At 38.7% G+C, this 22,704-nt stretch overlaps 1 protein-coding gene across 1 annotated transcript in view; it reads right to left on the minus strand.

Annotated features, from left to right (window-relative positions):
• Positions 1 to 22,704, minus strand: part of lama3 (laminin subunit alpha 3) — a 163,549-nt gene that overhangs the window by 56,673 nt on the left and 84,172 nt on the right. Inside the window, exons 30-41 of the mRNA XM_016992892.2 lie at positions 21,630 to 21,756; positions 21,400 to 21,539; positions 18,953 to 19,068; positions 17,589 to 17,800; positions 16,013 to 16,217; positions 14,452 to 14,596; positions 13,384 to 13,524; positions 11,918 to 12,082; positions 11,264 to 11,365; positions 10,328 to 10,411; positions 8,191 to 8,421; positions 699 to 812 (exon numbers count right to left, since the gene is read on the minus strand). Coding sequence (XP_016848381.2) covers positions 699 to 812; positions 8,191 to 8,421; positions 10,328 to 10,411; positions 11,264 to 11,365; positions 11,918 to 12,082; positions 13,384 to 13,524; positions 14,452 to 14,596; positions 16,013 to 16,217; positions 17,589 to 17,800; positions 18,953 to 19,068; positions 21,400 to 21,539; positions 21,630 to 21,756 — 1,782 coding nt within the window. The remainder of the gene's footprint in view (positions 1 to 698; positions 813 to 8,190; positions 8,422 to 10,327; positions 10,412 to 11,263; positions 11,366 to 11,917; positions 12,083 to 13,383; positions 13,525 to 14,451; positions 14,597 to 16,012; positions 16,218 to 17,588; positions 17,801 to 18,952; positions 19,069 to 21,399; positions 21,540 to 21,629; positions 21,757 to 22,704) is intronic.

Here is a 22,704-nt window from a genome sequence, read left to right on the forward strand (position 1 = left end):
TTTTATGTATGTTTGAAATTATTTGAATAAGTGGGGTTGTTGTGTGTTTTCCGGGCTCAGGTCTGAGGATGCCTGCCATAGATGTGGGCGAAACGTCAGGAGAGAATACTTCTGGAATATGGCCATACAGACCCTGTGATTCTGGCCATGAAAGCCTTCGACAATATATTTGAATAAGTGCAACTTCAACAAGTCTAGAACCCTCTAATTTCAGTGCAGAGGAAGTCACTCTCTCTCTCTCTCTCTCTCTCTCTCTCTCTCTCTCTCTCTCTCTCTCTCTCCCTCCCTCCCTCCCTCCCTCCCTCCCTCCCTCCCTCCTTCCCTCTCTCTCTGTCTCTCTCTCTCTCTCTCTCTCTCTCTATATATATATATATATATATATATATATATTTACAAATGTTTGTCTTTACTACAGATAAAAAAGTCATCAACACCGAAGAAAGCCATTAAAGAAATGATGGGCATAATATGGCCTCCAGATGTTAGGCTGTAATTCCCTCAACATTACTTATGCTGGCTCAGGCTGAAGCATTTGGAATATCAAGTTCTGTCTGTCTTATAGATAGGAGAACCCAAGTGCAATCTAACAGTCTGTTAAGCTGAAGCAAGAGCAGCACGCATTTCGCTAGTTAGTAATTAAGATTAGGGAGACATTTCAATATCTTTTGAAATATAAATAAGTAATTTGTATGACTTACAAGACAAATTCCAGAACCATCGAGGCATCTATCTGAATTTCCATTACAATTGCAAGGAATACACCGTCCTGTCAGCCGATCTCTGTTCTCACGATAAAATCCAGGGCTGCACTCCTATTGCACACAAAATTGGCGGCCATGAAATAAATGCAATATTCACACCTATTAAAATTGCTGTGTGGTAAGATTTTTAAGACAGAAATACTGGATTACTAAACATTAGCATATGAGTACAAACATAACAGAGAAGAGACACCCTTATTTTTGGATACCCTTATTTTAGACTTTGGAGTGATATGAGGTAGTGGTGGTTACTCCTCCCAATATGTGGCAAACAAACCAAGACATCTTCCATATTCCAGTTTTCATTTCATCCAGATCTAGAGGCTATACCAGTGGTTCTCAACCTGTGGGTCCCCGGGTGTTTTGGCCTACAACTCCCAGAAATCCCAGCCAGTTTACCAGCTGTTAGGGTTTCTGGGAGTTGAAAGCCAAAACATCTGGGGACCCACAGGTTAAGAACCATTGGGCTATACTAAGTGGCTCAGAAGAAACCAATAGTAAGTCAATTTGAAACCCCGGCAAAACATCCTGGCTCGTTTTGAAGCCAGATACCATAGTTTCCATGTCCAGATGATGTATGAAATGAATATTAATGGAAACTCACCCAGCTTGTTTGCTTCCTTGCTGAAAGAGATTCTAATAAAAGGGTCAAAAAGCATGTTTACCCTTTAATTAAGATATTGTTTGAGCATCTGAATGCAGCACACGTCAGCTATTTCCAAATTTCATGAACCACTTGAACAATTGAAAGGTATCGCTATATACCAAGGCTTCCATTATCTGTCAACCCAAGAGGCATGTATTTCATATGCTATGCAGAATATTTAAAAAACAGGGCTTTGACATTCCAGTTACCAAGTCCTTTCTGCAGAATTTGTTTTTTTCATTTACTTGACACCTGCATAAATTTATAGCATCATTTTCTAAAATGCATGATGTGATGTCACCTCTCTTAACTCATCCTGATTTCCTGCCCTGGGGATAAGTGAAGTGAGGTTTAGGCTTGTCCCAAAGATGAGTGAAGCATGAAAAGAATGCTCACTGGCTAGAAGAATCTAAGAAGCTACATTGCTCTTCTTCTTTCAGATCAAAGTCAAGGGAAAATTAGGGAGATAAGTTGCCCTCAGATAGTTAACTACAGCCCATTTATGGTAATGCTTTAATTAAGGATGCATCTACACTGTAAATGAATGCAGTTTGACACCATTCAACACTGTAGATGCACACTCAGATACTGACGTGGGAGAATAGGGGTGCAACTACACTGTAGAATTTATGCCATTTGACAGCATTTTAACCGGTACAGCTCAATGACATGGAATCCAGAGATTTGTCATTTGGTGAGGCTCTCATGCCCTTTGCCAAATGGCCTGGGTTAATTGAGGGTGTTCACCATTAAATATTCCTTATACTGCTGCTCTTACTGGCCACCTTCTTCCATCCATCTCTCCGTTCAATGTAACTATGTTGTTAGAACTTTGGACTCTGTCATCTTCAAATAGTCTCTTGACCTTGACCTTAAGATTTTTTCCCCCACTAGCCTCACTGTTTACTATTAACCAAAGTATATCAACCTAATTCCTATATTTATAAAACATAATACAAATCATAGAATCATAGAGTGGAAAATACCACAAGGGTTGTCCAGTTCAATCCCCTGCTATGCAGAAACACATAAGGAAAGCAATCCTGATAAACAGCCATCCAGCCTCTGCTTAAAAAACTTTCAGAAAAGGAGACCCCACCACAATCCAAGGCATCAGCAGCATATTCCACTGCCAAACAGCTCTTACTGCCAGGAAGATCTTCCTAATATTTTGGTGGAATCTCTTTTCCTGTAGTTTGAATCTACTGTTCCATATCCTAGGGCCTTTCCACACAGCCATATAACCCAGAATATCAAGGCAGAATAACCCAAAATATCTGCTTTAAACTGGAATATTTGAGTCCACACTGCCATATATCCCAGTTCAAAGCAAATAATGTGAGATTTTATTCAGCTGTGTGGAAGGGGCCCCAGTCTCTGGAGCAGGTGCTCTCAAACTTTTTCAGTAGCAGAGCCCTTTTTGAAGGAAAAGTTTCTTGTGGAGCCCCCAAAAATGTTTATATATTATATTATATATATTATACATAAAGTTTTGACCAACATAAACTTAACAGTATTTCAGAGCAAGACACCAAGAGCCATCCAATCCAACCTTCTTCTGCCATGCAGAAAAAGCACAATCTAAGCACCCCAAACAGATGGCTATTCAGTTTTTGTAATAATCGTAATAATCGTAATAGGAGCAACCTCAAGGGCCATCAAGTCCAACCCGCTTCTGCCCTGCAGGAAAAGCATATTAATTATCATCATCATCATCATCACCTCCTTTATTTTTGCATCCCGCCTCCATCTCCCCGAAGGGACTTGGGGCGGCTCACACGGGGAAGCTCAATGACAGTTAAAATGAACATATTAAAATTCAAATAACAGCATCATAAAACAATATAAAACAAGCAACAATATAACCATATAAAATAGCAACAACAGCCAGTGACCTAAAATAGTAAACAGTTTTTGAGCTTGGCAGGCGGGGTAGTGAGATTCAATTATGAGGGCAGGGCTGATGGATAAAGTGCAAATGTCAGATGGGAAAAATTAGAGATAGGGAGCAATATAAGTAGATCACTATAAATCTGGGTAGGAAACAGTAGTAGAATGCAAGGACTAGAATTTGGTTCATAGCTGAGGCCAAGGTTTTCTGGGGAATCATCTAATTAAAAGCACAGTCGAACATCCATGTTTTCAGGTTTTTGTGCAAGATGGGCAAGGTAAGTGGCCAGTTTGATCTCCCCGGGGAGAGAGTTCCAGAGCCGGGCGGCCAATCAAAGCACCCACAACAGATGGCCACCCTGCCTTTTAAACAACAGCAACATAGCAAAAAAGCCCAGGGGCCATCCAGTTGAACTCCCTTCTGTCTTGCACGAAAAGCACAATCAAAGCATCCCCTGAGTGGTGGGAGGGAAATAAGGTTTTGAAAGCAAGGAAGGCGAGGGAAAAAGATATAGGAAGTGAAGAAGGTGAGGAAAAATGGCTTTTGATGGCTAGTGGAGGGGGAGGAGCAGGAAAGAGGAGGGAAAGCTTGGAGGGGGAGAGAGAGGAGGAGGAGGAGGAGAAGGGAAAGGAGGAAAGTGCAGAGCCCTCAGTGGGCTTCGCCTCAAGGACTCTGCAGAACACACTTTGAGAACCGCTGCTCTAGGGAAACAAGGTTACTCCCTCCTCAATAAGACATCCTTTCAAATATTTAAACATGGTTACCATGCCCTCTCGCATAACTATGGTGAGGACAAATACATTACAATTATAAAATACTTTACAAACAAACAATTTGATTGGAGTTATTGTGCTAGACTAGTTCTTACAGCTGGTACAAAATAATAGTGAAAGCAAATATTATGATATAGCCACCAGAGCATCCATTTAGTGAGTAATGCAAAAATAGCTTACTGAATTAGAACTAGTAATACTAATCAAAGCAAAACAGCCAAAATGAAACGGGGCTTTTGGGATAAGTTAACAGGAATCAATCAATTTCAAGTACTGTAAGTTGCCACACTACTGGTGTTTTTGGCGTTATTCCAGGACTAACATACATTTCTCTGCATGCTCAAACATCATTCTCCACCTACGCTTTAAAGGAAATAAGATTTGCTATACAGATAGCCCTTCTATGTAGGACAGTGTGTACCCATTATTATTTTTGAGAAATGCATTCATATGCTCACTTTGTCATGCAGACTGAAAAATATTTGCTCCACAGCCTTTTGAGTAATGCTAATCTTCCATTCCACATTTCAGTGCAAGAAAAACCAATTTAAAGAGTATTAATTTTGGGTTTGGGAGAAAGATGGCAAGTATCAACATAAAGAGAAACCTCCTGTTAGCAATTTGCTGACTTAAACTTGTTAAGGAGCTATTCAGTTAACAGCTTAAGTGTAAATATTTCCGACACAGAATAAGAGCAACGTTTTATGAAGTATCATTTCACCTAGCAGCAAACAGTATAGTCCACTGCTTCTTAAACTCCTTAGCTCTATGTTGGGGTCATGAAAAATTTGGCAGCAGAAAACCACCCATTTACAAAAATCTGTTACAGTGGACCCTGCAGAAAGCTGCACTCCAGAAAAAGGAAAATCAGCCTGTTTAGCAAGCTTTGCAAAGCTGGTTTGTTATCAGTAAATGCCTGATAACTCTACCTATTTTTTATACCTGTATACCTGGAGTCATGTAAAAATTTCTTGGGTGGAAATGGGTCATGAATGGAAAAAGGTTAAAAAGTCCTGCTATAGTAAAATGGATGAAGAGAGCAGCATTCAATCTAATATTTTCACTGAAACACACTACTCCATACTTTTATATCAAGATTCTCAAAATTAAAAAGGGAGAAAGAGAGAGAAAAGGACAGACATTACCTGTCTTGGTTTAAAATCCCAGTGAATGTGCTGCTGTTGCCCTTGGCCGTGACGAAATGGAAGCAATGCTATTCTTTCTTGTGTAGCATATCCCAAACATAGCCTCAGGCCAATGCACAACACCAGCCATCCCAGGTTGCCTGGCCTTAGCACTCCAACCTTCATTTTCCTTAATTTTAGGCTTTGCTGTTCATATGTAAGACACTTTACCCTATGCAGCCCTTCTTGTTATGCTACCTCTGATTGTTCGGTTTCTGACTAAGTCTGTGCCGTGATATGCCCCTCCTTTAAACTTTATACATGAGTCAAGTTGTGAAACACAGAGCAGCTCCTGAGGTTAATGAACCACTTTGCGATTCCTGCAAATGAACGTATATCTGAGTTAAGGTGTGGCAGCCTTCACCTTTCCTCCGCCTAACACAGTCAGACAGTATGAGATGATTAGAACGGTAAATCACAGGCTGAGTCGTTCTGTGGAAACATGTAGGGTGTGTGGGCTACTTGTCTGAGACACTCTGCACCTTCCTTTGGGCTACATATTTTCATCCGGCTAGCAAAAGCACGGAAAGACCACACCAAAGAGGCACATTGTGTTTAGAGAGCAGGGAGAGGAACGGGAAGAGTTTAATTCCTATCCCAAACACAAGCCTCAACATGCTGATCAATTGAATATTTCATATAATGAAGACTGCTTAAAACAACTCCTTGCAATGTATTTTTATTCCAAATGTCATTGCGCAATGAATAGTACTGTGCTTGTAATATGAGAAAGGAATGAGCAGATGCACACATCAATTTACTTAATGAAATGATATCAGCTAGAAAGCATGATCAGAGACAAGAAATGGCAGAAGTCTGGGACTTTTGATAGAAAAAAATGGCATGTTTAGTGCTGAACTTTTCACATTCCCACCACACCTGTCAAATTCAGCCCTGTACAAATAAGGAATGCATTCTATTTTAAGGTTTAGACTATTTAGTCATCTCACAGTTAAGGAAAATGTTTTAAGGTCTATAAGGTTTGTAATAATTCTATAGAAGAAACTAACCATTCAGATATCTTGACCATTTATATAATCTTATCAGGTTGTAAGAAGAATTTTACCATTTATCTGGTGCTAAAGTGATGAGGTTAGGAAGGAATTATATACAGATTTCAGATTCAAGAGTTAAGATTAAGATCGTTCCCATACATTGCTCCTCTAATAAACAATTCTGGCTAAATATGTTATTCAGAAACACTGAACAGGAGAAATTAGCACCAATGTATTTCAGTAAGTAATGATCACTGCTGCTTCCTGAGAAGTGAAGGCCAAACTGCGTGATAAATGGGAATGCATTCCCTCTCTTCTGGATTTATTTCTAGCGATCTGAGTTCCTAGTGATCCATATGTGTATTTTTCTGAAGCAATGACAAAGGTTTTCTGCTCAGATGCTAAATTCTGTAATAGGTTATATTGGCTTTTTTCCTTTAAGCTATTGAAAGATTGGATTCACTGTTTTGTATGGATATTTACATTGATAGGCACCTTGAATAAAATAATATAAATACAACATACTAAATTGGACAAGGTACATAACAGCACAAACAAATACAGCATCTATTATTTGGAATTCCTGAATCCAAAATATTACATAATCCAAAACAAGTACACATGAGTGGTTGTGACAGTACAGTAGAGTCTCACTAATCCAACAGTCGCTTATCCAAGATTCTGGATTATCCAAGGCATTTCTGTAGTCAATGTTTTCAATATATCATGATATTTTGGTGCTAAATTTGTAAATACAGTAATTACAATATAGCATTACTGTGTATTGAACTAATTTTTCTGTCAAATTTGTTGTATAACATGATGCTTTGGTGCTTAATTTGTAAAATCATAACCTAATTTGATGGTTAACAGGTATTTCCTTAATCCCTCCTTATTATCCAAGATATTCGCTTATCCAAGGTTCTGCCGGCCTGTTTAGCTTGGATAAGTGAGACTCTACTGTAGCACCTTTACTTTCTTATAGGCTCAATGTGCACAGACTTTGTTTTATGCACAACATTATTATTAATATTTTACAATGTTACCTTAAGGATAAAAGTGAATATGAAACAAAAATTATTTTTGTGTTATCTCTCCAAGATATTATGTACATAGAGGGGCCACAATAGCGCAGTGGATTAAATCACTAGCTGCAGGAAATCTGCTGACTGGGGGGTTGGCAGTTTGAAGTCATGACTTGGGGTAAGCTCCTGCTGTTAGCCCTACCTTCTGCCAACTTAGCAGTTCGAAAGCGTGCAATGTGAGTAGATCAATAGGTACCGCCTTGGCAGGAAGGTAAAAGAGCACCCAATGCAGACATGCCGGGAAAGCATGATCGGCGATGTCTATGGACAACAGGCTCTTCGGCCTGGAAAAATGGAACAACAGCACCTCCCCATGCCGGAGTTCAGCATCACCTCCAGACACTGGAGCTAAAAGTGGAAGGCTTTTACTTTTGTTTCTGTATTGTATGTTGTTGTTGTTCACTGTGTAAAAGCATTGAATGTTTGCCTTATATCTGTATACTGTAATCCACCCTGAGTCCCTCCAGAGAGATAAAGCAGAATATAGATAAAGTGTATTATTATTATTATTATTATCATCATCATCATCATCATCATCATCATCATCATCATCATCATCATCATCATCATCATCATCATCTGTACAAGTATGAGTATTCCAAAATCTGAAAAAAAACTCAAAACCTATATTTTTGATATGGGATATTCAACTTGTACACTTTCAAGAAGCAGCATAGCAACAGTGTTAAGATATTCCAGTGAACTGCCAATGCAGTTCATCAATACATTTTTAGTGTGCTTTCAAGTTAAATCAATGTGAACAATCATCTTTCTCTGCCATAGCTAAGCCAATACTTGCTCTCATGAGCAATATCTCACAAATGATGGAATGTGGAGACAAAGAAAATCTCCTACCTGGCATGAATCACCCAGATATCCAGCGGGGCAGGAGCATGTCTCTACATTATAAGCAGCATTGCCACTTCCTGTACCCGTGGCTTCTTCCAGCCCAACCTCGCCCAAGGTTAACCGCTGAGATTCTGTGAAATAAAGTCCTCTGATTTGTAATCCTTCTAGTCTAGACAGGACCATCATCAGCTCCTCCCGTGTTACCAAGTCATTGCTGCTTGCATGTCTGAAGTTCCCCTGAATGTAAGAGATAAAATGAGAGATCGGCTCTTGAGAAGTCTTACTCATATAGTTTACTCAGTCTAGAAATATATTGCTGCACAGAAAAAAGAGAGAGTTATTTTAGAACTAAAGCTGCTTGGAATATGCAAGAAGCTGTTAGGAATTGTGAGAGTTGAAGTCCAAAACTCCTGGGGGGCTGAATTTTTCCCAAGCCTGCTCTAGAAACTCCTTTTTGAAATAGAAATTACTTGGTCTCTTGTCAAGTTAGTCAAGTAGAACAAAATTGGTTTTTGATTAAAATGTGGTTAGAAAATAAAAACAAGCAAATTTCTTTTACTGTATGAACAAGTAATATAGAATAGCATTATTCTGTGCAGTTTATGTATTCTCCACATGCTCGAAAGACAATTGGGAGACTATGGCTAAGGAACTGTGGAGCAAGATTTATCCCTTATTGATAAGCGTTGTTTTAGCCATTAAGATCCTAAAGAAGATGATTTTTATTTTATTAATTTGTTTTTGCAATGGCCTCCAATTCTCTGGAAACACATGTGCAACTGAAGGTAGAATGTAGCACCAAGTATCTTTCCTTTTTGAGCCTGAATCAGATGAGAAACCAGCCTGACTTTTAACTTCCATGCCATCAGAACAAGCTGTTTAACTGCAAACATTACACATTAGTTCTAAAAACATTGCATAATAATAATAATAATAATAATAATAATAATAATAATAATAATAATAATATCCTTGATGCCATTTTCACAGTTCAACTTACTTCCCCCAAATCTTGGGCAGTACAAGGTTTGATTCTTTTGGTGAACAAAGGAACATCGGAAAAATAAAAATAAATAAATAAATAAATATTTCTATAGTATCTTTTTTTTGCAAAGGTGCAAGCAAAGCAAATGGAAACAACTAGAGACCAGAAGTAAGTGGTCCAATGGTAATCCTGCATTGGACTCCCAAACAACGGCCACTCTCCATGGAAACTTTACGTCAGGTAAAGGTTTCCCCTGACGTTAAGTCCAGTTGTGTCCAACTCTGGGGGTGGTGCTCATCTCCATTTCTAAGCTGAAGAGCCAGCATTGTCCATAGACACCTCCAAGGTCATGTGGCCGGCATGACTGCATGGAACGCCGTTACCTTCCTGCTAGAGTGGTACCTATTGATCTACTCACATTTGCATGTTTTCAAACTGCTAGGTTGGCAGAAGCTGGATCTTACAGCGGGCGCTCACACCGGATTTGAACCTGGGACCTTTCAGTCTGCAAGTTCAGCAGCTCAGCGCTTTAACACACTGAGCCATTAAAAACACTGTATCCTCTCACTGCATTCAAATTGCAAATCTTCTATATATTTTTTCAGTAATTCACAAAGACTGGTCTCAGGACCTGAATTAGAGGAAACTGAACATTAAGGAACCATCCTTGGCTGCTTACTGCACAAGAAATAAAGGGAATACACCATTCCTGCACTTGACCTGCATCATAACATTTACTGCACAGGATGTGTCACTGCAGTCATTGCTGGTGACTTATCATTTGTCATTACTGTCTATTCTGGCTAGGGCTAATGGGAATTTCAGTACACAATATCTGGAAGAGAAACATTCTTTGCTCCTTCTCTGTAGTGTGGTTTCGATTCCAAGTTAGAATTGACCCTTGCAATACATATGCAACATGTGTTTATTAATATTCATAGTTTCATGAAACATCTACTGGATGTATAACTCACTTCTGTATTGTTGTATTCGTGAACAGATTGCATGTTTCTCTCAATTAGGTTTAATCACTACTATTTGGGATTACAGCCTGAAAATGTATTTTGAAACAAGAGAATTTCAGTATCTTGTTTTTGACTGTGCTATAAGTAGGAAAAGGGGAAAATGACAGAGCGGGAGAGTTTGTTTAACTCTTACCTCAACTAGTTTAACAGAACCATAATACTGTTTGTCAGGCAAAGGGTTGTTAGGATCCACATAGATTAGCTTCATCTGTTGCCCCTGTACAAAAATATTATCAGTCTAGCATCAGTACATGTAGGATTTTCTTTCTTTCTTTCTTTCTTTCTTTCTTTCTTTCTTTCTTTCTTTCTTTCTTTCTTTTTCTCTATGTATTCATTTTAAAAGCTTGCATCCCACTTTGTTCTGAAAGATTAACTCAGATTCATGTGTGAGAGAAGCAATTTTTTAAAAAAAGCAGAAGCAATAATGTACACACGTAACCTCCCACATTTTAAAATACTGTTAGAGGACTGAATAAAAACATGATAAATTATCACTACAGGGGGATTTTGGGCAAGTTATACTCTCTCAGTTTTAGAGCAGTGGTTCTCAACCTGGGGTCCCCAGATGTTTTTGGCCTACAACTCCCAGAAATCCCAGCCAGTTTACCAGCTGTTAGGATTTCTGGGAGTTGAAGGCCAAAACATCTGCAGACCCACAGGTTGAGAACCATTGGTCTTAGAAGAAGGCAGGGGCAAACCCTTCTCAATAAATCTTGCCAGAAAATCCCATGACAGCTTCACTTCAGAGTTGCCATAAGTTGGAAACAACTTGAAGGGACATAAACAACAGTATGATTGTTAAGTGCAAACTTTATGTACTGTTGTTGTTCATCAAGATGACACTTGTTTACCAAGAGGACACTTTCAAATAAACACATTTCGTTCTCTTATTTCTTTGCAGAGATTGTTTCAACTGAGCAGCAGGGAAGAAAACTGTGCATGGAAGATAAACTAGCAGACTTTTCCCCTCAAAAACATTCCAGAAAGAAAACATCATCAGAACAAGGTAACTGTTTTTAAAAGCAGTTTAGTATTTCAGGGGCTCAGGGTTAAATAGCACTTTACTTACAGTCAGCTGCACATCAGGCCTTTTTTGCAGTAAAGTCATGCCTTCACTGGGTAATCCAAAGGTTTTAACCTGATACATTAAGTAGCCCCCATATGAAGAAAGCTGAGCCACAGATTTAAGGAGATAATGAGAGAGAGAATGAGAGATTATGACATCATTTCTAAGCATTAAAATCACAGTTTTAATGTTTTAGCATGACATTTCCAGAGCGATCAGCAATAGGTGCCACAGAGATATAATATACAAAAGTATTAGGGAAAAGGCACATGTTCTTGACCAAGCATACCCAAAATGCTTTATTTTGTGGGAATAAATGTCTATTTGCATTGCAATAATATTGCAAGATATTATTATATGTATGAGAAGGATGGAGAAATTGTAACCCCAAGGACATCTTTTAATTACCAAAGGCACAAGAATCTGCAAATTTTAATAGACACATACACACTTATTCAGTAAGGAAAACTGTGGAGTTGGAGCAAGTGGTGCAGCCCCCTTACCCCTGACAATTGCCCATCACTTATCTAAGGAAGGAAAATAAAGGAAATGAAGTCAAGAGGAGATGGCATCATGAAAGAAACATTGTGAAGAAAGAGAGAAGGGGAGAAAGACAGCTCTTTAGAAAAGAGACAGAAAACATTGAAAGTCACATACCTTATCTCCCAAGTAAGATGGAGGTGCCACCCAATACAAATTGCACACAGAGGGAAGGAGCTCTTGGACATCAGCAACAACACTGTTGCTGCCGGGATTAAAAATGACTGGGATGTTCATACTGTTATCCACATCTTTCAGGCGCCAGTTCCTCATCTCAACAAACTAAGGGCAAAGCAAACAAAAGACAGAAAAGTTTATGTGACTGAACAAAGTTTTCATCTGAGGATGCAAGTTCATATCCATGGCCATCTTATTCCTGAAGGAAATTTCTACTTGCTTTAAGTGAGATATTTTTTCTGGCCTTTTGCTACAAACAATAACAGCCTTGGGTCTTTCATGCCTCTACAAATCCCCCTTCAGCTAAACCATCTCAAGCTCGTTGTTCCATTTGCTCACAATGATTAACTTCCAACTTCAATGAGATGATATGACACCACCATCCACATCATGAGCCCAAACATCTTGGCAATCCCTGTCATCCACACCTAATATGGCTAATAGCCAGGGAAATGCAATTAATAGAACACAAAATTGTGAGGATGCCAGACTGAGGAAGGTTTTGCTAACCATGGGGATCAGAAACATCAGACAGTGGATTTCTCCAGCTGTATACATTGAATTGTAAGTGGAATGGTGATGAACTATGTAATAGATGGATGGGAGTCATGCCGTAGGGAAGCTGATCATGAGTCTCCTTTGTAGAGAGAAAAAGTGGGGCATAAACAATCATCATCATCATCGTGGCAGATGAAACATGGATTTGGGACATTAAAGTGGTGTACCAAATGTTCTGCTTCTATTCATGGTAAACAAGCAAAGCAACCTTCCTTCCACAAAGATTTTTATCAATGAACACACGGACAGTGCTGGGACAAAATGAATCAATTGTTCTTACTAACACAAACAGATTTGAGAATAACACCTCTAAGAAGTATTTTTCACTGTGCAAGTGACTAAAAGGGAGTATTAAATAATCATATCAAGCCTACAAGCTAGATCAGAAAAAATTATGATTGTGTGTTTGTGTGTGTGTGAAAATGCTCTATAAGTTTTTACCAACAAGAAAAAAACAATTACAGATAAAGGGTAGTTTATAGTGTAGGGAAACAGCATATTTGCATGCAGAGAATCTAAACCTCTCCTCCAGATGACATTCTATTTGGTTTCATGGCCCAAAGCTGCTTTTAACATTATCATCATCATCATCATCATCATCATCATCATCACCACCACCATCATCACCATCATTATACAAGTAGAATATAACATATCTACATTTCCTCAAAAGAATGTTTAGAAAACTTCAAAGGTGATGTATATAATATCTTATCTATATCTATCTAATCTAAAGAAAATTCCAAATACTCGCCCCTTTCCGGTGCTTTTAACTCAAAATGGCACACCATCTGTTATATTCTCTAACTATTCCCTTAGAAGCAACAGTTTTCAGGAAAAAAACATACCTTGATTCTATCTTTATTCGTACTATGACAAATATCGGTTGCTCCGAAACAAAAGCAATTGGTGCAACCCTTTGGATTAGTGGAGTCCAAGTAAAATGATCCAGAGCGGCACATGTCACACTGAATACCTTCAACATTCTCCTATAAGTCAGTTGTAAGAAGTCATTAAATGTTTCCACATAAAGCTCCTGCAGTAATATACATACGAGAACAGCTGTAACACATACACCAGAACTAGACATAATTGTTCAAGGGCTTTCTTTTTAGTACACATTTAAATAAATATCTTTGAAAAAATAAGCCCCAGCCTTTAAATTGTACTCTTTTTAGTGTACAACAAGTCCATCAATATTATGGATATGGGTCCTTAAATTAAAGCCCTCCCAGACATTTTTGTAAATAGTTGTCACACATTTTTATTGCTGGTAGGCATGGGCTGATTCATACTGAACACATACATTACATGAGCTTCTTGATCTTGAGATTCTAAGAATATAGATGGAGAAGAGCAGTTTATTTCTGCTTTGTGTTACTTGTGCCCATGTTCAAATTTAATAGTTTTGTGCTGGGAAAAAGGTGGGATATAAAATTAAAAACGACATGCATTCTGAGTTTTGGAATTACTCAAAAAACAGGGGAATTCCAGACAGAAAACAATCAGGGCCAGCTAACACCCCCCAAAAATAGATTCCCCCAGACAGGAAGCAGACAGGCTTTGAAGCTGAAAGGCCATCCAATGCTAATTAAGGCAGCCAATTGCAACATTCACACTTGCCTCAAACAGATAAGAGTTCTTTCTCCCACTCTGCATATTCCACAGTTATATAAACCTCAATTGCCTAGTTTCCAACAGACCTCACAACCTCTGAGGATGTCTGCCACAGATGTGGGAGAAACATCAGGAGAGAAAGCTTCTGGAACATGGCTATACAGCCTAAAACCTCACAGCAACCCAAATATTTATTTGTTATTCTTTTTGAAAACACAGAAATGGCAATAATTGTGGAATGAAGAATAAAATGTTAATAACGACAACCACATTGAAGTTTGAATGAAAAAGCACCTGACCTTACAGAGGCAAACTCCTGTTTGTGGATCACAAACATTTGGTTCTGTTCCTCCTCTATTACAATTGCAGGGCTTGCAGTTTGGAAAACCAAAGGAACCAGGAGCGCACTGATCACATCGTCGGCCTGTTATTCCTGAGCGGCATCTTCAAGGATAAAATCAAGCACAGAAATTATATCTAATGATAAGCATTTTCTTATATCAGAGGGGAATGCTGAGGGTAGTAAAGATTGTATGGAATAAAAACACTCTAATGAACAGATTATTTATTAATATTTATGAACCACTCCTATCTTAACTGTGAAATTAAAAACAATAGATTAAATCCATGTAAAATATCTTCAGTATCTGTACAGGAAGAAAACAACATGAGCTGAATTATATTGGGAGAGCAGTGAAGGAAAACAAAACGAAAAGTCACCACATCGTAAATTAATAGATAACTTTTTAAAATTGGTACTTTCATTTCGTTTTCAGAGAAAGCAAGGGCTCTTCCAAACAGCCATATAACCCAGAATATCAAGGCAGATAATCCACAAGATCTGCTTTGAACTGGATTATCTGAGTCCACACTACCATATAATCCAGTTCAATGTGGATTTTATACAGCTGTGTGGAAGGGGCCATAGACCCAAGTGAATTCTAATAATTAAAACTCTTTGCCGTTTATCGCAGCTACGTTTTTATACAAAAATGATAAATCAGCATGTGGGTCTGGAGGCACACTGTTGAGGCTTTTTGTTATCTATATGTCTAGAAAACAAAAGCTAAATTGGACATTGAATTAAGGCTTTGAACTTTAGTCTTCTCTGAATTTCTCAGTGGAAATGTTTCAGAGGAAGAATGCAGTAACGCATTTTAAAACCATGTGATTAATGTTCTGAAAAGAACGTATTATTGTTTGGACATTTAAAAATAGCAGACTTTTACAGTGGTTGATGAATGTATCTTTATTTTAAAAACTATGATCGAGTTCACAGTGAATTGATATAATTTATACTTACTAAAATGACTAATCTTGGGTTTTCTGTGGGTTCCAGTACATCAAAAGAGCCATACAACAGCAAAAGGAAACTCCTTCAAGTTTATAAATTGTGCCTTGTATGTCAGGAGGAACTACATAGTCTAAATTTTTGCAAGGAAAGTGATGCTGCAAGAAATGACAGCCATTTCTCTAAACATCTAAATGAGGCATGGGCAAACTTCAGTCCTCCAGGTGTTTTGGACCTCAGCTCATACAATTGTAAGAGTTGAAGTCCAAAACACCTGGAGAGCCAAAGTTTGCCCATGCCTGATAGTAATTCATGTAAATGCTGATTAGCTTAATGAAAGTAGACTACCTAAGAGAAGATGTAATTAAATGTATACTATGAAACAATAAACCCTTGGAATGTTACACAGAACTAAAAGTACATATTTATTCAACGCGATATGAACTTGTTTAGAGTAAGTTGTCATCAGCAGTTGAGATGGCAGAAGAATCCGATTCCTTTGCTACTGGGTCTAAGCAGATAGTCATAAGCTTAAATCAGGCAAGTGTAACCCAGAACTGTGGACTTACCTGCACTGCCCGTTCTTTTTATCACATTCAGGGTTCACTGCATTAACAACCCCTTGACTTGAGCAATTGCATCCCACGCATCCAACAAGCGGGTGGTAACCAAAGTGCTGCCTCACACACACTTCACATCTTGGCTTTACGGTTTGAGGAGGACAAATACACTTGCCAGTGATATCATCACAAAGGCGCCACCCACAACGGCATGCTGAGATTGGGAGAATGCAATCATATATTAATTTCTGTTTGCAAAACAAAATCACTCATCCAATTTCGTTCTGACATTTCACTAATTTTCCTTTTCATGGAGCCAGGGTACTTAATGAGATGTTTTTTTTAATGTCAGTTGCTTCTGGACGTTGCACAGAGGACGCCCGGATGTTTGATGTTTTCCCATCCTTGTGGGAGGCTTCTCTCATGTCCCCGCATGGGGAGCTAGACCTGACAGACGGGAGCTCACTCTGCTCCCTGGACTTGAACTGCCAATCTTTCAGTCAACAGTCCTGCCGGCACAAAGGTTTAACCCACTGCGCCACCGGGGGCTCCACTTAATGTGATATCAAAGCGCTATAATTCTACAGTGCAGGTCCACTCCTGCTTTGTGCCAACATTACACTTACAATGAACCAAAGGACTGCTACTCTGTTATTTTATATATTTATCTTCATCAGCTCTCTGTTAATGCATTTAAGCCACTTCTCAATTTTAAGTATGGTTTTTAATAGATACAATATAAGTGATAAAGTGAAAAAGGAAGCAATGATTCAGCTGGACTGCAGCAATGCAACAATGAGTGAATCTCAGCTCTGTAAAATGTTTCACTCCTTCACTACTTTCTAGAAACTGTTAAATACTGCCCTTTTAAAGAAGATACATAGCATGACATTTTAATGCTGCTTTAACCTGCCTCTGGTTTTGAATATTTAAAATATTGCTGTCCGGCTGTATTTTTATGTGTGTTTTATGTTACTCAGAGCTTTATTACCCATGGGATGTAAATCACAATGACAACAGGATAATGGCATCTTTGGCTGGAGCACATCACATGGTGGCATTTCTATTCTGCTGCTCTTCCACTGGAAGGCTATTTGGAAAGTGTTTCTTTTTGTTAACACACATACAAAACTGTTAACGATCTCCTTTCCTGCTACTGTGTGTGTGCATGGCGTGGGTGCCAATCTAGGAAATGAATTGGATACAATGTCTTGGAGGAGACAGTTGGTGTTACTGGGTGGACAGTCATCTTGAACTCATTGAGGATGAAGCAGGGAGTACATTTTTAAAATAAATAAGTAGCCTTTGGTGTTACTATGCATTGCACACATGTACTGTATATAGTAATATTTTCTCCCAAAATCCAGAGAGATTTCTGGCAGTCTAGTTTTCTTTGTGGAATCAATAAATAAACAGCCTGCATTAGTGGTGACTTACATTATTTAGTAAATGTGTATATGCATGACCCATGATGCAATGTTACAGAAATCCTTTAAAAGTCTAGAATCAGACACAGAATGAAATATTCAATTATTCAGACAAGCAGTATTTGAGCTCTCTCAAAAATGATTAGTAGCGAACTTACGTTTGCAAAATGGAAATCCATAATAGCCTGTTCGGCACCTATTGCACTGAAGGCCAATAATGTTTTGTTTGCAGGGGCACTGCCCTCCCATAGGGTCACATGTAGGACTGGCGGCACCATTTCTGTGGCAATTGCAAGGCAGTGCACCATTGTTGTAGGCTGCCACAAGAGACCTTACTGAATTTCTGCAGAATTCTGAGGACATTACAGGGCTGTTACATGGAAAAGGAAAATAACACTTTTAGAAACTTGTCCTGTTGTCTTTTTTTCACTGAACCTAGAAATTAGCTGGTATTTGTTTACTTGTAAGTGCATAACTTTGTTAGTCTGCTATCACAGGAAAACAAAGTCATGACAAAATATTTGACAAATAGTGTTTCACAAAATCCATTATTTTTTTTTAAAAAAAATGAAATTAACAATTTTTGTCTATAGCACTCTTTCTTGGCATTAATCTTCCAGATGTTTTGGATTTTAGTTCCCAGAATCCCTTGCTATTATCCAAGCTGAATGGGGCTTCTGTGAAGTTCAAAACATCTGGAGAATTGTAAGTTGAGAATCATTATTTCAACATTTTCTAAATAAGTATACATGCAGGACCCTATTGAACCTCTCTTTCCCTCTTCCCCTTTACTTTCTGCACATCCCTACCTGTGGACTGTTATTTGGTTCCACCACACTGAGCTGTTCAAAGGTCTCCTGCTTCTTAAATCAACTTAATTCTTTTATCCTTTTTTTAAAAACTGTCTCGCAGAAGGCCTCTGTAAGACCACTGCTTTTCAGGTTTCACATCAATACAAGATGTTCATGGAAGAATCCTTTCATCCCAATGTCCAACTGTATCTCAGTTGAAAGATACATAATTGAAAGGATTCAGTCATTTTTCCTGCCCCCATTTTCCCCCTTTCCAACTATTATTTTCTTTGTGTCTGTTTCAGATTATAGTACTCTTGCAATAGGGACCTGTCAATCCTCATAACACTCCGTGGCACTAAATCAATAAATAAAAGTGGTCTGACAAGTAATAGGATGGTACACTATCCAACTAATATTCCATTAGTGATGGAGTGGAACTGTTAACAAAATGGGCTGAACAATTTTTTATATAATGTACACTGCAATATCTGAGAATGCACTGGACCAAAATTGGGCTGTGGGATGCCACAGGAAGGTAAAATCAACAAAAATGGCATATCACTCAAGGGTCCCTCTCTGAATGACAATACTAGTTGGATACTACCCATAGCCCATTTGAAGTTGAGTATTCCAGGTCTTAAGCTGTAGTCCTCAACACACTTACTTTGAAGTAAGTCCTATTAAATTCTGTGATGCTGAATTTAGTGCCCGATTGCCTTATGACTTACGTAATGTGAAAACTGTTTTCACCACACTGATTGATGAAATTAAGTGACTTGTCCACAGTGTCTTGATGGAGAAGTGTGTAACTGTAACTGTCAGCAGGAACAGCCAAAATGTGGCCCTTTAAAATAAAGAGGAAATAAAATTGCCTATGTTAGAGGAAGTTGAAATAATAATAATAATAATAATAATAATAATAATTTTTGTATCCCACCTCCATCTCCTCGAAGGAATTCGGGGAGGCTTACAAGGAGACGAGCCCAGTCAACATAGTTAAAATATAAAATATGAACATCCTAAATACACATGTGGTACATAGAAGTGCATAAACAATAACATAAAAATAGAGAAATAAGAACATTATAACAAAATAAATCAATCATCAAACCAACCCATGAGGTAAAAACTGTCAGTTCTTAGGTATAGGTGCGCAAGCTAGAGGAAGTCAATTTTTAAGATAGGGCTAACGGGTACAGTGCATAGTCAGACAACAGGGATTAGGGGTGGAGAACAATGTAATGTGGAGCATGATGTCTTGGACAGAAAATAATAGTAAAGTGCAAAAATGAAATTAGTTGGATCAAGTATGCAAGCACAGTTTCTAGGCATTATTCATTTAAATCAATTTATGGATGGATGGACAAACTCACTCCAGCCCTCTGTATGCAAAATTTGAGTAGGGCTGTTAAGAACAGGGTCTGTTTGAGGCCACTCATTCAAAGGGTCACTATTAAGTCAAAATTGACTTGGGAGAAAATAGCAACATAGAACATAGAATCATAGAATAGTAGAGTTGGAAGAGACCTCATGGGCCATCCAGTCCAACCCCCTGCCAAGAAGCAGGAAATCGCATTCAAAGCACCCCCGACAGATGGCCATCCAGCCTCTGCTTAAAAGCCTCCAAGGAAGGAGCCTCCACCACAGCCCGGGGGAGAGAGTTCCACTGTCGAACAGCCCTCACAGTGAGGAAGTTCTTCCTGATGTTCAGGTGGAATCTCCTTTCCTGTAGTTTGAAGCCATTGTTCCGTGTCCTAGTCTGCAGGGCAGCAGAAAACAAGCTTGCTCCCTCCTCCCTATGACTTCCCTTCACGTATTTGTACATGGCTATCATGTCTCCTCTCAGCCTTCTCTTCTGCAGGCTAAACATGCCCAGCTCTTTAAGCCTCTCCTCATAGGGCTTGTTCTCCAGACCCTTAATCATTTTAGTCGCCCTCCTCTGGACGCTTTCCAGCTTGTCAACATCTCCCTTCAACTGTGGTGCCCAGAATTGGACGCAGTATTCCAGGTGTGGTCTGACCAAGGCAGAATAGAGGGGGAGCATGACTTCCCTGGATCTAGACGCTATTCCCCTATTGATGCAGGCCAGAATCCCGTTGGCTTTTTTAGCTGCTGCATCAACAACGAAGAAGACAACGTATGTTATAGGCCTATATATATTCAGATCAATAGCTTATAAAATATAAACATAAATAATAACAACTGTAAAATGAGTGCTTTTACCAAAGCACCACTAAAAATAATCACACCAGAAACTGAAAGTGCAGAAGTCATCTGCTTGGGGAAATAAAGAAGCCTTTTTCTGATGCTTTGGAAATATTGATGTAGGCATGAGGCAAGCTTTCTTAGAGAGTGACTTCTATTCAGAAAATGCCACAGATGAGAGGATAATCTCGATCGATGATTCCTACCACTCTACATGATGGAGAAAGTCTTTGAAGAAGATTTTTGTGCATCATGCAGCCAGATGTGGAAAAAGACCTCAAGCATCCAGGTCTTAAATCAGCTAGGACTTTTGAAGGCAAGCAAAGATACTTTGAAAATATAGATCAGTGGTTTCCAACCTTTTTTTGACCAGGGACCACTTGACCAGGGACCACTCTCCAATATTAGTACCAGAAGAGTTACAAATCAGTTTTTGGTCAACTTTAGATTCAGTTTGGTTTTTGGGGTGCTGATTCAGAATACTGCATTGGATAGACCACACCAGCTCTAGTTTCTGATACAAAACATATACCATCCAGTAGACGCTGTCTGCTCGCCCACAGAAAACCACATTTAATAAGCCTCAGCACTATAAGAGAGTTTCACGAGACCAGTCGCTCTCGTTGCAACAGTGTAGTGACAATGAGGCCGAGGACATTATTTTAGTTCTTGTGGACCACTGGTGGTCCAAAAATCACAGATTGGGAAACACTAATATAGATCATAAGTCACTGATACTTCTTATATTCCTGATGCCAAATCTCATTTAATTGCTTAAAAGCTAGGAAGTCCTGATCTTCCTAGCTTTCTGATCTTCTTCAAAGGGAAATTCAGGTACAATGCATTGCACAACTAGACAGTAGGTTACCAGTTACTACGGTGGCCAATTATAGCCAGGTTATCTCAACCCAGATAAGGAAAATCCTATTTAGACTAAAGGCCAAATAGTCATCAAAATAACACAACTTACCAACACCATTTTTTTTCCATTAGGAATTTTCACAGTGACCAAGATATCATGTTTGAAGATGTCAAGTTCAATTTGGCTTTCTGCCATCACCAGGCCTCGACATCCAGAAATATGTGGACAAAATGAAGCATTAAAAGATCCTAAAGCGGATGAAGGAAAAAATGAAATCTAATTTGTAGAAACTCAAAATATAATATAAAATTCTGAAGACAATATAAAACGTGGCTCACCTGACCAGAATTGTCCTCCATCTATAGTTACTTCCACTGGAAACATTGGGCTCTCTGGCTGATAAAAATGTATGATGAACACATATCTGCCCAAATGTATCACTCTCCCTCTCAGAGTAATTTGGTTCTGTCAACATACAGAAGTTTAGTGTGTTGATGTTAGAAAACATTATACTGAAAGAAATATGATGGATTTTAATAGAACAATCTAGGGAAATATCTTGCTCAAACAGTTAATTCCCTGTTGGAAACTTAGAAAACATTTTGAAATAGAGGCCTCTTAAAGTCAACAACCAGAAGACTTAGCACAGTAATTCTGGGAATAAGGCAGAACAGGAGTGTAATAAAATCCCCATCTGGAAGCACACTCAGGGAATAAACTGAATTCCTAATGTGCTTGTGATCTAATGCTCACTGACGTAAACCAAAACAGGACCAACTTTAGAGACAGAGAAGTACACAGTAGTTTCAGAAATCATAGCTTGTAAGGAAACACAAAGTACGAACAATTCACAATTTGTAATTATGTTGTGAACTTCATGAGCTCACTCAACAGGTAAAGTTTACCTCTCCCAGTAGGCTAAACATCAGCATACAGCATACCTAGGCAACTGCTTAAGACACTCTTCCATTACTACACTGATGCTCACCCTGGAGGAACACCTATATCAGACATCTACCGGGAGATCTAAAACCAGTCTAGTATCTGAATTGAGCACAGTGCCTCTGCTGGCAAATAACTGTGGGGGAATAATAAGGTGCTCACTTAGTTCAAGCCACCCGTTACTTATGCCAGCATGTAAATTGCTCTTTTGTGGGAGGTGTTACTGGCAGAAAGCATTTTTGCCAAGATATTTCTCAGATCTAGAGAAGGGCTTCTATATTAAGCTAAGGAGATGTTGCATTCCTTCACTTAGGACATTACAGAGAAATGCAAATTCAATAACTATAAAAAATCCTTCTTGCTTCCATCTCCATTTAGTACCAAAATCTGATCATAAGGAGAGTAAGATAATAACAGCAATAACTAAAATAAAATGTGAACTTAAAGGGATTGTCATATCTTAACAATATC

This window comes from Anolis carolinensis, chromosome 4 (genome assembly GCF_035594765.1).
Source record: "Anolis carolinensis isolate JA03-04 chromosome 4, rAnoCar3.1.pri, whole genome shotgun sequence".
NCBI classification, from domain to species: domain Eukaryota; kingdom Metazoa; phylum Chordata; class Lepidosauria; order Squamata; family Dactyloidae; genus Anolis; species Anolis carolinensis.